This window comes from Lathyrus oleraceus, chromosome 2 (genome assembly GCF_024323335.1).
Source record: "Lathyrus oleraceus cultivar Zhongwan6 chromosome 2, CAAS_Psat_ZW6_1.0, whole genome shotgun sequence".
Classification (NCBI taxonomy): domain Eukaryota; kingdom Viridiplantae; phylum Streptophyta; class Magnoliopsida; order Fabales; family Fabaceae; genus Lathyrus; species Lathyrus oleraceus.
In genome coordinates this window covers 349,851,942-349,868,572 of record NC_066580.1, presented here as the reverse complement: position 1 = coordinate 349,868,572, position 16,631 = coordinate 349,851,942, and the positions used below count along the sequence as shown (strand labels likewise).

The 16,631-nt window shown below is 47.3% G+C and overlaps 1 protein-coding gene across 1 annotated transcript; it reads right to left on the bottom strand.

Annotated features, from left to right (window-relative positions):
• Positions 1-9,154: 9,154 nt before the first annotated feature.
• Positions 9,155-12,738, bottom strand: LOC127123225 (uncharacterized). The gene is made up of 2 exons (XM_051053464.1): positions 9,619-12,738; positions 9,155-9,517 (listed from the first exon to the last, which is right to left on the bottom strand). Exons 1-2 carry the CDS (start codon positions 12,736-12,738, stop codon positions 9,155-9,157), a joined length of 3,483 nt encoding a protein of 1,160 aa, XP_050909421.1.
• Positions 12,739-16,631: the final 3,893 nt, after the last annotated feature.

The following is a 16,631-nucleotide window of genomic DNA, read 5'->3' as shown; positions in this document are numbered from 1 at the left end:
AGAACTCGTATTCAAACAATTGGGGAGAGAAGTTGAAGACTCAAAGTCATCTCTTTTTTTCATTTCGTTATTATGAAGGTGTTTTTGATTTAATCGGGGTTTGGAAGTTTGTAGAGGAACGACAATTATTTGACTAACCAAGTAAGAGAACTTGTATTCAAATAATCGAGAAGAGAAATTGAAGACTCAAAGTCATCTCCCTTTTCGTTTCTTATTATGAAATGATTCGATTTGTTTGTGCTTAGGTGGATAGAAATGACGACTATTTGACTAACCGAGTAAGAGAACTCGTATTCAAATAATCGAGGAGAGGAGTTGAAAACTCAAAACCATCCCCCTTTTTATTTCTAAGTGAAACAGTATTTGATTGTGATTGCGTATTTTAATTTGATTTGAATAGAAATACTCGATATTGGACCGGGGTTTTAATTTTGTGTTTATGAATGAAATGAATTTTATTTTAGTGTATTGTTCTTCTACTCGATTAATTAATAACCGAATAGGTCTCATTGTAAGAAAGCCCAAGAGTAAGCTATGTGAGGTTGATGGCGATGCTTTAAGCGATCGACTTACAAAGGTGTTTGAAAATGGACTTGATATTAAAATAGAGAAATATGTGATCTTAACGGTTTAAAGTGATTTGGAATTGATGATGCAATTGAATGAAATCGTGATTGACGTGATAGTGATTTTTGTAAATGAGTGTGAGATGGTCGTGGAATGAGAGTTGAGATGATGGTGAAGCAAATTAATGACTTTCTAATAAACAGAATTAATTAATTATAATTTGATCAAATCAACTATTTTAATATAATAAAAAATAAATAATCACCAAGAATCATTTGATTTAAACCAATATATTCAAGATAATTAAAATTAATTATTAAAATTAATTAATTTAAACAAATCTCCATTAATTAATTAACTTATTAAAAAATGATAGAAATGAGTGAACCGCAATGTGCTCAAACCGGTTAGAGCGAAATGACAATATGATTTGTGTCATACGCGAGATCATAACGCGGTGATTTATCATATTGATGTATTGTATCTTTGGTGGCATAACGGTATCAAATTGCCGAATCCACGGATTTAATCCGATCTAACGTAATAAACTTAAATAGTAGCAACGCAAAATTATATTTACATATTAAGTCTCAAAACAAGATACGGTAGCAATTCACCAAAGCTAGAATCAAAATGGAAACATACCAAAACTAAATAGAATCATATTTAATCAATATGCAAACACTATCTATTTTCCAGAAAAATAAAGAAGATAAACATAAAGAATATATACCAATATATGAAAAATAAGTTTTAAAAAAGAAATAAACTATATCTCAATGAAATATTAAGGAATCATAATAATGTATATTATTTTTTTATATACAATGTTTATTATAATGACAACATGCTAAATACATAAATTAAAATAAAAAAAAGGGAGACTTGACGCTTAATTTTGAACCTTACTCAAGAACGGAAATAGGTGAATAACATTTAACACTTATTTAACTTTGTCAAGCCTCCTACTGCACTCACATTCCACAAAACTTAAATAAAACTTAAGTTCAGTACACACGAATGTTCTATTATTTACTTATTATTTTTTAAACAAAGTAAATGAACACTTTAGCCAATTCTTATGTCCTTTTTGCTGAAGCAACACAACCCAAAAACAAATCCCAATAGCATAACAACCAGATAATAAATCCAATTGAATATAGAAATTAATGATAGAAAAATCCACAAAATCAACGAACCATAAACAAAATCAAATAAAGCAGAACATTTAATCATATTGTAAGAAACAACCACTAGCTAATCATCATTCTTCTTTATATTTTGCTTTACTGTAAAAAAACTATTTAAAATTATCAGACAAACCACAGATAATGGAAGCGATGCAAATGGAGGAGTAAAAGAGATCGTTTAGGATTTCATGATTTCAACCTAACTCCAACACATGTCTCAACAGCAAACTTCAACGTACATACATAATCGAAACGTAAAGAGTAGTTGACGCGCAACCCATTTGAAATCAGAAAAGACAGTAACAATGAACTGAACTCGGAATCAAAATTCTTTAAACAAGTTCGTATTAACAATAATCTCAGTTTGAAATATTACCGAACGTGGAGTCGTGGATATTTCTGCCGATCTTGTCTTCAATGAAAGAGAAATTTCAGTGGCGTTTGATGACAGCTCTCGCGGTGTAGTGGAGATTGCGTCGGAGATTGAGAAGTGGATCTACGGCGGTGTTGGCGTTGACGGTGCCGGAGTTTGGTGAGGATGAAACGGATCGATCGGTTGGGCGAACGCTTCTGATGGTTGTGACGGAGAGCGACGTTTGACGGAGGTGGAGCGAAAGGTTCGTCGGTGGTGGTTACGCGGTGGCTTTCGTGTTTAGGATGGAAATCCGGCATCGACGAAGAAGATTGAAAGGGGTGAGGGTGAATCGACGTGAAGATGGTGGATGATGTTGTTGTCGGTGCGGAGTAGAATCGCCGGTTGCCGGAAGTTGTCAGTGACGACGGCGGGGGTTGTTGGTTCGTGGCCGGAAGTGGTGGTGGAGTAAGGTTACGAAGTGTGGTGGATGGGCGGAGGGAGAGTGAAGTGTGGAGTGTGTGGGATTCCAGAAGAGGAACAGTGAGTGAGAGTGTATTGAGAGGATGAGAGTCGTTAAAGAGTGTGAGGTAGCGTGAGGGAGTGAGAGAGATGATGGAGAGTGATTTTGTGTGTGGCTCTAGGTAGCAGGGAAAGAGAGTTTATGTATGTGAGTGGAGAGAAAACGTGTTGAGAGAAGAGAGGAGTTGAGTGAGTTGTCAACTTAAAAAAGGAGAATCCAATGTTATCATATTCTAATATTATTATTTTGAAAATCATTATTGTTATTTATTTTTAACTAAAAATATGATTATCATAAATAAAAATTCTAATTATTTAATTTGATATTTTGAATAAAGAAATAAAATGATCTGATTAAAAATCGAAATTGGATGTAAATTTACTCGAAAAATTAAATGGGACACATTAAAATAATCAGCACAAAATATAATTATTGAAAAAATACAACTGATCTCACCTGATCATGAGGGCCTTCCACGGTCTTGGTTAATGGGCCGGAGAATGAAATGAGAGGGGGGTGTACCTGCAAGGTGCTCCAATGCTTAAGTCAGAAAAGGTACAGAATGAGGTTATCAGAGTGTGAGTTAGAATACCTGCCCCTTTGCCATGAAAGGGGTATTTATAGTGAGCCCCCAGCGCTGGGCCAAGGCTCCTAATGGGCTGGATTAGCTAGGCCCAAGGAGGAGCTGCCAGGGGACGCGTAAGAAGCGTTAAGACCTAGACCAAAGTCTGCCCCCTGGTCCAACTGCCCCTATCCCTAAGGCGACAATATAGGGGAGTTGGGTGACGTGGTGAGTGGGATGCCGTTAGGGCTCTGCCCGACACAACTGAGGTGCCCGCGACGTGGGTTGACGGTGAGTGGATGGAGATCGTATGAGGAGGACCCGCTCGCTGTCCGACACGTGTTTAAGGGGTCGGGGAGACGTTCGTCGGGCGGACTGTCGTCCACCTGACGTATCCTCGTGGTCGTGCGGACATGGTCGTTTGGATGTGGGCTTGGCGAGCATTGGGCCGTGCCGTGCCTAGGGTCATGGCCCAGTCCGGAACAGGAGCCCCCCAAGTCGAGTCTCTGAGCCAGAGGGATGACTTATGTTTCAACTAAGGGTTCCCCGAGACGATGGGGAAGCTTGATCGTTAGATAGGCGAGGTCGTACCAGACCTATTCATGACCGACCCTTTCTTCGGGAATGTCGGGGATGGAGGTGATCGGTTGATCTGCGCCTTCCTTGTAGTAAACGTGGGTATGACGCGGGGAGGTGGCGTCTTGGTGAGTCGAGGAGACGGATAGGTGCTCGGGTCGTTTCAGCTTCTCATCTTTGACAGACGTGTCTCAGAATTAGTGGGGTCGCTTCGTTTCGCGTGCAAAGACGGCGTAGGCAGGCTAGGCAATGATGACCTAGCGTGTTGGTCCACGTGCCAAGCCCTATAAAAGGGGGTTGAGTAACTTCATTTCCACTTTTTCTTTTTGCTCACGCGTTCATCGGAGTTCTCCACATTCTCTCTCGTTTGCTCTCTCAACCGTCTGGACCGCCGTCTCCGCCCGTCCTCCTATCTGAACCACCGTCTTCTGCTCGGACACCACCGTACCTTTTCAACTTAACTATGTCAGGTATGGTTTTCCACTGTGACCCATTCTTTTTCCTTGTTGTTTTCTGTCAAACGCATGCTATTTTCGTAGAAATGTGGTTAGGTTTAACTTAGGGACAGTGTAGTGGACTGTAGGTGTATATTAGATGGTAGAAAATAGGGTTGGGATCCTACTGTACCGGGCATAAACTTCATATGCCGGGCAACACCTGCGTAGGTTGTATGAAGTTTATGCCCGGTCTCCATAGAATGCGCGGGCCACCGAGTTGAGCACGGTTAGTGTCCGTCGCCGCTACGCCCTTTCACTTGACCTGCGGTGGAAGGGTGGATTTGATACGACGTCGAATTCACTCTTTCTGTCTGCGTTTCAGGTGTTACCGGGCGCTTACGACCGAGGAAGGAAGATTCTGGGTCCTCCACCGACGACGCGACAATCGCTCGTCTCCCTGTCGGGGATGGGAGTGTCCGAGATGGTACCGAACACGCCTCCTCTTCCGGGCAGGTCGACTTCTCCTGGGTTGCGGACGAGCCCTTGGAGGAGGAATCAGACTTCTGTGACGAAGCCATCACTGCTCACGCTATGGTCGAGGCCATAAACCGGGAGGATCCACCGAACTGGTATTGCTGCGCCCCCAAGGAAGAAGACCGCATTTGTCATCATTTCCGGGGAAGCAGTTCACCATGTATGAATTTGCTTTTCGTGAGGCGGGGATGAGACTGCCCTTCAGCTCCTTCCAGATGTCGGTCTTCAAGTGGCTCCGGCTGGCGCCGTCCCAACTACATCCTAATGCCCTCGCATTTATGCGGGCATTCGAGTTAGTTTGCCAGTTCCTCGGCATTGGTTGCACCCGGGCTCTCTTCTTCCACGTGTTCCATCTCCAGAGGTCCGGTTCCCGTGGCCGCCACAGTTGGGTTTCTTTCAAGCAGCCCGTGCGTCTGTTCAAGACGTACGAGGATTCTGTTCGCCATTTCAAAAGCCGGTGGTACGTGGTGATGCCGATTACCCGGGCTGCCCTTCACTCTCTCTACTACTATCAACGGGAACCCAATGGGGAGGAGACGCTGATGTCGAAGATACCGCTGAGGTGGCAGCGTGATCATTTCGATCTCTCCACAGCGCATTACCGGGTCAAGTACGCGATGCTCGGCGAGGAGGATAGGCTCGCGTACAAGAAGCTGGTCGATTACGTGCAGAGCTTCAGCTTGGCGTTCTGGGCGAATCGACAGGGCGTGCCCTACCTGGATGAGGCCGGGGAGCTAATCACCGAGACGCGTTATATCAATACGAAGGCTCTGCTCGAGTGTGATACCGAGGAGGAAGCTCTGGCGTTATTGAGTAGGCAGACTTTGTTTAGCTTTTTATTTCTGTTTATGACTTCGGTCGCTAACGTTTGTGTGTAATTTATTTGCAGGTGCCATGCCCAATGCTCGTGATCGGGTGCTGAAGCTGGCGAATCAGGTCGGCGCTCCTGACCGGGTGCCCAAGAAGAAGAAGAAAACTGCGGCCCGTGTCTCGGAGATTGCTGGCGATGCCGGGGTCGGTCCCTCGCAGGCGGCGAGCGTGATTCCTTCCTCTCCTCCTCGGCTTAACCCGATCACCATTCCTGATAGCAGTCCGTCGCCAGCGGCTTCTCCCCTCCATAAACGGAAGCGTCCGGCTGGGGGCCTTACCAGGTCGTCTCCAGGAGGTTCGCATGGACCGGGCAGCTATCTTCTGCCTCCCTGCTATGTGGAACGGTCGTTCTTCAAGGCCGAGGAGTCGATTGCTGTGCCTGCGCCTGAGGCCAAGGCTATTCTGGACCAGGATGTTGCTGCCCGGAGGAAAGATCTGGCCAGGGATATTGCTGCCGTCATCCGGGTGATGGAGACGACCATGGTTCTGACCGACACTTCGGTCTCCACCGCCTCGCTGGAGGAAGCCCTTTTGCAGGTTCGGACAGAGAAGGAAAGACTATCTCAAGATCTGTCGGACTACAAAGAAGAGCATCAGCTGCAGGAAGGGCTGCGCCAGAAGCTGGAGGAGGTGGAAAGGGAGAGGGACCAGTTGAAGGCTGCTAAGGCGAGCCTGGAAGAGCAGGTGGTCGACCATCAGAAGCTGACCGAGGACAACGCCTACCTACGGGCTCAGGTTGAGTCTCTCGAGGGAAAGGTCCGTCCTCTGGCAGATGAGACCGAGGAGGAACGCGCCTTTGGCTCGCGCGGTGAGCTGCTAGGGCATATTCGGACTCTCAACCAAGATCTTGTGGCCTGCTTCAAAGAGGGTTTCGACAATGCTGTCGAGCAGCTCGGGCTTCTGAACCCTGAGTTGGTGACGGAAGGGTCGGCCTATAACTGCTGCGTCCGGGATGGTGAGATCATCTGCCCGTTTGAAGTGGAGGAGGAGCTGGGGGGAGAAGAAGAAGAAGAGGATGAAGAGGAGCTCCGAGCGGAGTCTTAGTTTATATGTTTTTCTTATCATGGCCTGCGACCCTTATGTATTTTGGCCTTCGGGCGTTGTAATATGGCCTTCGGGCGTACTTGGCTTCGGCCACTCTTATCGTTTTTAATGCATGAATATTTTCGTTATCATTCATTGTGCTCGTTTGTGTCTGATACTTGTTTGTATGAATTCGTACTCTGCTCGACTTTGTTAATCTCCTCGGTTTAGGGAACCGACGAAGTGTCGGGCTTTGTGCCCGTGGGTATCGAAGCCCGGGTTCGTTGTTCGAACCCTGGTCCCGAGGCTTGGGTCCTCCCATCGCGAGCTGGGTGCCCTGCCAGTCTTGGTACTTCGACGTTGGGCCTTGGTCAAGATCCCAACCGTCGGGGAGGGTTGTGTTTGTTATGTGACCCCGGATCGTTCCCGGGTCTCGTGGTTCCTCCCTGGGGTTTTGGGGACGAAGAGCGTGGTCGTACCTGCCACGTCTCCCCGTGGTGTATTTAGCTGTAATATTGTCTAAGTTTTTCTGCGTTCCATGGTCGAGCGAGTTGTTCTCCTTGTAGGTTTTCTAGGTAATAGGCCCCGTTGCTCGTTTTGTCGCGGACGCGGTAAGGGCCTTCCCAGTTGGCCGCCAGTTTGCCCTCTCTCGGGTTTTTCTGGTTTCTTCTGAGGACCAGGGTGCCGACCTGGAACTCTCTTTTTATGACTTTCGCGTCATGGCGTAGTGCTATCTTTTGTTTGAGGGTTGTTTCCCGGAGAGCTGCTTCGGAACGTATCTCCTCGACTAGGTCGAGCTCGGCTCTAAGGGTTTCATCGTTCATTTCCTCGTCTAGGGGCTCCTCTGTCCTCCTCGTTGGCGTCCGTATCTCCACCGGGATGACTGCCTCGGTGCCGTAAGTTAGTCGGAACGGGGTTTCCCCGGTGGTAGAATGTGGTGTCGTGCGGTAGGCCCATAGGACGCTATGCAGCTCCTCGACCCATGCCCTCTTTGCCTCGCCGAGTCTGCGTTTGAGGCCACGTAAGATTACCCTGTTGGCCGCCTCTGCCTGCCCGTTCGTCTGCGGATGCTCGACAGACGTGAAATGCTGTGTGGTGCCCAGGCTGGCGATGAAGTCCTGGAATCCTCCGTCCGTGAACTGTGTCCCGTTGTCTGTGACAAGTGCCTGGGGTATACCGAACCGAGCGAGGATGTTGCGTTTGAAGAACCGGAGAATGTTCTGCGCGGTTATTTTAGCCAGTGCCTCCGCCTCGATCCATTTGGTGAAGTAATCCACCCCGACGATGAGGTATTTATTCTGATATGATCCGGTGACGAAGGGTCCGAGGATGTCCATGCCCCACCACGCGAAGGGCCATGGGGAAGACAGTGATTTGAGGTCGTTCGGGGGTGCGAGGTGCATGTCGGCATGTCGTTGGCATTTGTCACATCTTTTGACGTGCTCTTTCGAATCGTTTTGCATGGTCGGCCAGTAGTAGCCTGCTCGAAGGGCTTTTCGTGCGAGCGATCGTCCGCCGAGGTGCTGAGCGTTAATTCCCCGGTGTATCTCTCCAAGTATGTCGGGGACTTTCTCTTCCTCGACGCATTTGAGTAGTGGGATGGAGAATCCTCTCCGGTAGAGTTTGCCTTCGAGGAGTACGTACGAGCATGCGCGTCGTTTGACAGTGGTCGCCTCTTTCGGGTCAGCCGGGAGTTCGTCTCGTGTGAGGTAATTGTAGATGGGTGTCATCCAACAGTGGGCATCTCCAATAGCGTTGACCTCGAGTGGAGGCGGTAGTTTGTCGATGCTGGGCCGCGGGAGAATTTCTTGGATTACTGATTTATTCCCACCCTTTTTCCTCGTGCTGGCTAGTTTCGAGAGAACGTCTGCTCGTGTGTTGTGCTCGCGGGGTATGTGTTGAACTTCCCATTTTTCAAATCTATCAAGTTTTTCTTTGACGAGGGACAAGTACCCGAGGAGGTTGTCGTTCTTGGTTTGGTATTCTCCTCGCACTTGTGAGGCCACGAGCTGGGAGTCGGTGGATATTTTTACCTCTTTTGCTCCCAGGTCCTCGGCTAACCTCAGGCCTGCGAGGAAGGCTTCGTATTCGGCTTGGTTGTTTGATGTTGGGAACGCTAGCGCTAACGATACCTCTATCAGGATCCCTTCTTCATTTTCGAGGATGATCCCGGCCCCGCTGCCTGATGTGCTAGAGGCGCCATCGACGAAGATCGTCCATTTGTGGGCGCTTTCTGCTGGAGTCGGGCAGTGGGTCATCTCCGCGACGAAGTCGGCCAGCGCCTGAGCTTTCAAGGCTTTCCTACTTTCGTATTGTATGTCGAATTCGGAGAGTTCTAGTGACCACTTGAGCATCCTCCCGGCCATATCCGGGCGCCCGAGCAGCTGTTTGATTGGCTGGTCGGTCCTCACCTTTATCGTGTGTGCGAGGAAATAATATCGTAGTCTCCTCGCTGCGTTGATGAGGGCCAGGGCGACCTTTTCGATTTGCTGATATCGGAGCTCGGGACCTTGGAGTGCTTTACTCATAAAATAGATGGGCTTTTGTCCTTCGTCGGTTTCTCTTATTAGAACGGCGCTGACGGCCTCGGTCGCCACGGATAGGTACAAGTATAGGGTTTCCTTTTCTGATGGCCGTGACAAGACCGGGGGTTGGGACAGAACCTTCTTTAGATGGAGTAGCGCTTGCTCGCATTCGTCGGTCCAGTCGAAGGTAGCCTCTTTGCGAAGGAGTCTGAAGAATGGCAATGCGTGCTGGGCGGACTTGGCGATGAAACGGGAGAGTGAGGCGAGCACTCCATTGAGCGACTGGATCGATTTTTTGGTTTTCGGGGTCGGAAACTCCGAGAATGCCCGGCATTTGTCGGGGTTGGCCTCGATCCCTCTTTCGGTGAGATAGAAACCGAGGAACTTGCCTGCCCGGACTCCGAACGTGCATTTCTCGGGGTTGAACCTCATTTTACACTGTCTCGCCTGTTCGAATACCTTCGTAAGGTGTCGAGCATGGGTTATTTCCTCGTGTGATTTAACGATCATGTCGTCCATGTATACTTCGAGCATGTCCCCTATTTCGTCCTTGAAGACTTTGTTCATCATGCGTTGGTATGTAGCGCCAGCGTTCTTGAGCCCGAACGGCATCACGTTGTAATAGTAGTTGCCCGTTGGGGTCATGAACGCTGTGTGTTTCTTGTCCGCGGGCGACATAGGGATCTGGTTGTATCCACTATATGCGTCCATGAAGGACAAGAGTTTAAAACCTGCAGAGTTGTCAACGAGCGAGTCTATATTAGGGAGGGGGAAAGCATCTTTCGGGCAAGCCCTATTAAGATCAGTATAATCAACACACATACGCCATTTTCCATTATTTTTCTTAACGAGGACTACATTAGAGAGCCAGGTTGTGTACTGGGCTTCAGAAATAAAATTTGCCTCTAAGAGGTCTTTTACAGCTCGCTCGGCAGCCTCTGCCTTTTCGGGCGATTGCTTGCGTCTACGCTGTGCTATGGGCTTGGCTGCCCGGTCTACAGCTAGCTTATGACACGCGATCTCGGGGTCCAGCCCGGGCATTTCTGCGGCATTCCACGCGAAGAGGTCGGAGTTCTCTTTGAGGCATGCTACTAGCTCTTCTCTTGTTTCCTCGGGTAGTCCCTTACCTATCTTCACCGTCCTTTCCGGATCGTCCCCAAGAGGAATGAGTTCGAATTCCCCGTCGGGGATTGGTCGGACCGGGTGTTCGAGAGAGCGTTCCTTGGGGAACCTCCCCTCTTCGGTCTCGTCCAGCCCGACGCGACAGTCGAGGTCGATGGCGTTGACTCCTCGGGCGGGATCCTCGGTCTTGAGTTTTTTGTTGTTGCAGTTGCTCTTCGTGCTGACTACGGCCTGTCCTTTTACTGCGGCGTCGTAGCATCGCCGGGCTGCTTCGATGTCACCATGGATGGTGACCACACGTCCCAATTTGGTGTAGTATTTCATCTTCAGGTGGACGGTGGATGGGACCGCAGTGAGTTCGGCCAGTGTCGGGCGTCCAAAGATGCAATTGTAGAGAGACGGACAGTCTACGACCAGGAATTGGATTTTGACTTCCCTGGCCGTTTCTTGTTCGCCGAAAGTGACGAGGAGCTCAACATATCCCCACGGTCTGGTTGTTGCTCCGTTGAATCCTTGGAGATCTGATCCGACGTAGGGGGCTAAGTTGGTCTTGTCTAGCTTCAGAGTCTTGAAGAGGTGGACGTACATGATATCCACTGAGCTGCCTTCGTCGACCAGGATGCGTCGTACGTCGAATCTGGCCATCTTTGCTCTAATCAATAGTGGGATGGCCGAGTTCGGGGATCCGCCCGGGAGTTCCTCCAGGAAGAAGGATATTGGGTTGGATTTTCCCCGGTATTTTGTCAATGTCGCTTTCTGCTCGGGGGCAGTCAGTAGGAGTTCGTCGAACTTGCGTTTGACGGAGAGGGCCGCGGATTCCCCGTTAGTTCCTCCTCCTGATATCACCAGTGTGGTAGGGAAGTCTTCCCAGGGGCTGAGTGCAGTGATCTTGCCCTCGGGCAATGGTTCGGGGGGGAAGAAATCTTCCGGTCGTGACACGCAGAGGGCCACTTGATAGGGAGAGTTGTCGGGGGGTGTGTTTTCCCGGGGTCTCTTCTTCTCTGGCTCGTCGTGTCTGGGAGCTTCGTTCTTCCTCGTGTACTGCTTCAGGTGCCCTTCTTGGATTAAAATTTCAATCGCATCTTTCAGGTGGACGCAGTCTTCGGTCACGTGTCCGTGACTTCTGTGGAACCGGCAGTACTTTGATTTGTCGGTGTGGGGCTTTGGTGCAGACGGTTTTGGGAACCTGACCCTGCCCTGCTTAAATTCAGAGTTGATACATTCTGCGAGGATACGCTCTCGAGGAGCTGTCAGTAAGGTGTACTCGCTATATCTGCCCGCGGGGCCTCTTCCTTCCCGGAGCTCGCGAGGTCTTTCTTCTCTTCGTCTGTCTCCGTTGCGACGGGAAATGCTCGTGTCCTCGCGTTTTGAGTGCTCGGTCTCCCCAGCGTTACGTCCGCTGCGGGCATTGTGTGCCACCTGCTTTTCCTCGTATCTGATGTAGGCCTGGGCTTTATGCAGGAGCTCGTTTAAGGTGCGGGGAGGCTCGATCCCTACGGCTCTGCTAAGTTCACTGCCGGGTAAGAGACCTCTCTCGAGGAGATACTTCTTCATGTGCTCGGTGGTATCTACCTCGACAGCTTCCTGGTTGAATCGCTCGATGTATGAGCGCAGTGTTTCATTCTTCTTCTGCACTATGGCTTCAAGGGTCGCCTCAGTCTTGGGGTGACGACGGGAAGCTGTAAAGTGCCGGGTGAACATGGACCTCATGACTCTCCATGACGTAATGGACTCAGGGGCCAAGCTTTTGTACCAGGCCATGGCCCCTTTCCTGAGGGTCGTTGAGAACAGTCGGCATTTGAGGTGCCCGGTTATATCATTGCGGTAGTCGAGCATCGCGTTGACGTTGTCGACGTGATCGTCGGGATCTGTAGTCCCGTCGTACACAGCTAGGTTTGGCGGTTTCTCCATGCCTTTGGGGAGCGGGGCTTCCATTATTGCCCGAGATAGGGGGAAATGCAAATCTTCCTCGTCGCTCCTTAAGGGAGACAGTTCGTTGTTGTCGGGGCTGTGCCCGCGCCTTGGTGATGTTCTCGCTCGACCACCGTCACGATGGGCGCGTGCCCTGCTGGCGTGGGGTTCGGGAGAGCGACGTCCTCGCTTCTTCGTTGGCTCCGGACGTTGTTGTATCCTACTCACCGGCTGGGGCCGGGCCTCTTGTCGTTCGGCTTCGAGGGCCATGATTCGTTCGTGCTGCTGGTGGAGCATAGAACCGGCCTGATTGAGGGCATTCACCATGGCAATCATTACGGCGTCTCCTTCAACGGGAACGGGAATGGGATGAAATGTCTCTGCCCCTAAATTGTGGGCGTGAGAGACATCTCCGTTGTTTTGGGGCTCTGGAGACGGGGTGGATGGATGACCGTCCCGAACGTCCGCCTCATGGGATGGCGGGCCGTCGTCCATGTTGTAGTTGACGAGGGGACGGCTGTGATCGCTATGTTGTTCTCCGGCCATGTTGGAAGGACAGAAATGAATGAGCTTTTGATCCTCGTTTGATGAAGATGGGGATAGCTAGTTCCCACAGACGGCGCCACTGATCTCACCTGATCAGGAGGGCCTTCCACGGTCTTGGTTAATGGGCCGGAGAATGAAATGAGAGGGGGGTGTACCTGCAAGGTGCTCCAATGCTTAAGTCAGAAAAGGTACAGAATGAGGTTATCAGAGTGTGAGTTAGAATACCTGCCCCTTTGCCATGAAAGGGGTATTTATAGTGAGCCCCCAGCGCTGGGCCAAGGCTCCTAATGGGCTGGATTAGCTAGGCCCAAGGAGGAGCTGCCAGGGGACGCGTAAGAAGCGTTAAGACCTAGACCAAAGTCTGCCCCCTGGTCCAACTGCCCCTATCCCTAAGGCGACAATATAGGGGAGTTGGGTGACGTGGTGAGTGGGATGCCGTTAGGGCTCTGCCCGACACAACTGAGGTGCCCGCGACGTGGGTTGACGGTGAGTGGATGGAGATCGTATGAGGAGGACCCGCTCGCTGTCCGACACGTGTTTAAGGGGTCGGGGAGACGTTCGTCGGGCGGACTGTCGTCCACCTGACGTATCCTCGTGGTCGTGCAGACATGGTCGTTTGGATGTGGGCTTGGCGAGCATTGGGCCGTGCCGTGCCTAGGGTCATGGCCCAGTCCGGAACAACAACGTTTCTTCAAATTCTGAAATAAATTTGCACCGGTTAAAAGGCTCAGGCGGGTCAAAACGCAACCGAAACAACCGCTGAAAAATACCACGAGCACACCAGGTTAAACTATGTGAACCGTAGATTAATAATACTGGTGTCTATAATTTTAATTTTGAAACTTTTTACCCGCTGATTTGCACCTTCTTGAGAAACAATTTAACCGATTTGTCTGTATCCTCAATAGATTTATCCTGACTGATATTTTAAGTATTATTTATGATGGAACGTATGTCATGCTGTGCATATGATGCAAATTAAAAATGAAATCGATTTTACAAAAATTTAAATATGCCCGGACAAAATTGGGGTATGACAGGGACCAACTTGAAATAAAGTATATCTTATCACCCATAAACAGATGGGTAAATGGAGGTTATTAATAGATGTCTGGAAGCTTACCTAAGATGTTTCACCAATGACCAACCTCGTAAGTGGTTTAAATATTTACACCTCGCTGAGTTTTGGTATAACAACATTTCACTCTACAATTAAATGAAGCCTCTTTGAGGCCCTATATGGTTGACCCCCCCTCAAGTTTTGGCAAATTATATCACATGCATGACCACCAACACACCAGTTGAAGATACTTTGTAAAATAAAAAAGAGATCCGGGTTACACTCAAAGAAAACTTAGCCATAAACAGGAAAAAATGGAGGAACAAACAAATAAAAAGAGACAAGAATGCACCTTTAAACCCGGTGACATAGTTCTTTTGCGGCTCCAACCACATCGATAAACAACAGTGCAAAAATGGGTCTCACAAAAGCTCTCTCAGCGTTATTTCAGACCCTTTAAGGTACTTTATCGTATTGGTGCAGTGGCATATGACTTAGACCTCCCACGCGGTGATGCCACATTTCCTCAATTTCTAAGTTTTCCAAATGTATCCATAAATCTTCCTGCCCCAATTAGTGCGATTGGTCAAGCTAATTCACTGCTACACGATTCGTCTTCTCCCACGCCTAATATTCAAATCCTTTCAAACCCACTTTCCAATACTTTGGACATAGAAAAAGCTATAAACACGGGGCCCTTTTGTAGACATGCAGACCCCTTTTGCTGCTAGTGATAGTGACGGCTCAATGTCGATTGGCCCCCACTCACATGGGCATGTCCCAATAACTCTTTCCCTAAGTACACATTTGCACTCTACACCACTCCATCCCACCCAACTTATTCACCCTTAAACCCCTCATCTGAAATTCACCACATCATCCCAACCCCTCCTCACACATTACTTTTTTAGATTCCCCATTATCTTACGTCATTTTCCCTTCCAACGATGTGGTTTACAAAGCCAACTCCACCATGAGACCCACATTCAACCTCAATCCTCAGTCTACCTCACCAGTCACAACCAATAGCCACAATCTAACTTCCCCATCCAACCAGACAACACCACCTTACACACTCTTCCCTAATTTTCCTTCTACAAACACTTTTATCATCCTGGACTCTCCAAAAGAAAATTCTTTGACCCATTACCTTGAGGATAAGGTTTCTCTTGGGCCGAAAAGTAGTGATAGAAGGCCCAAAAGAATTATCAAAAAATCATTTTGGTTAAAATATCATGTTCCTAAATAGAATATTATTGCTAGTTTATTTCCTATTTCCTCCAAGCGGCTTTAGGCCCATTAGTTTATTTTGTTTCCTCCAAGTGGCTTAAGCTCATTTTTATTGAGATCCTTGAAGTTGACCTGGTATTTATAGTATAATGGTTGTCATGAATAGATAAGAATATTCAGAATTATCTTTTATTTTGTCTCTTTTAATTGTATTGCTCTCTAGTCTAATGGTGAAACCCTAATTTGGGAAGTAGATGCAAAATCCACCTATCAAATTCGTACAAATTAAAGAATTGTTAAGAATAGATAAGAATATTCATAATTATCTTTTATTTTGTCTCTTTTAATTTTACTGCTTTCTAGTCTAATGGTGAAACCCTAATTTGGGAAGTAGGTGCAGAACCCACCTATTAAATTCGTACAAATTAAAGAATTGTTAAACTAATTCAAACCAAAATTAAAATAATAGAACATAATAACTAAAATAACCATATTCGTACATAGTTTTTTTTTTGTGATTAGAGAATGTATGTTAATTTTTTTTTAAATAACCATATTTTTCAATTAAAATTCTAAAATAACCTATTTTTTAAAATATTTATGGGAATAACCACATTTTAGGAAGCATACGCCAGTTGGACTGACGCATCCATTTTTTATTTAACAAAGGCACAAATGGCTTGGACGCATGCATTGGGGCATGCATGTGAAGGCACCACATGCAATGGCGCATGCATGTGAAGACGCCACATGCAATGGCGCATGCATGTAGCCATGTGTGTTGTGCGTCCAAAGCAATGAACATGCATGTGTGCACTCATCTATGAATACAACATCTGCCCCATAATTTTTCACACAACTTCTTACACCCCCTTCCATTTTCCTTCAATTTTCTTTAAAATAACTGTATATTCATGCTTGTGTCCATATATTCACAAGAGAAATGCTAATTTAATCTTTTCAGCAATGAAACCCTGATGAAGATCCGACTTTGGAATGTAGATACGTTCGAACATCTTAACAGGACCTTGAATCGTTGGTTACATGGAAACTTTGCAGATGGTGAAAGGATCAAAAGATTTCAATGACTTGATACGAAGTTCAACCAAAATGGAGAAGTTCATTTCTAGGAGGATATTAAAACTAACAGAGACGTTCACAGGATGATGTATACTCCTCACAAAATTGTTTTGATGGTTGTAATCGCATAGTTATGTTATTTATGTGTTGTATTTGTTTGTGGTGGTATTTTATTTGTTGTAGTTTCTTGTGTTGTTGTTTATGTGTTGTATTTATTTGTGATGGTATTTTCTCACAAAGTTATCATATGAAATGAATGTTGTTTTTAATATAAAGTAAAAGAGTTACAATTAAAATTATCTTGTTGTGCTTGTTCCAACACTGGGACAGTTAGTACGATTATGATCGGGTTGGCGACATGAACTACATAATCTAACCATTTTGTTCGCTGTATCCATTTCAGTTCGAATACAGGTGATATTTGGGCGACCCTTTTTCTTTCTTTGCATTATTTAATTGTACTAGAGAATGTCCCCTTGATATGCAGGTCAGTGATCCCACTATGGCAAAAATGACTTTTAAC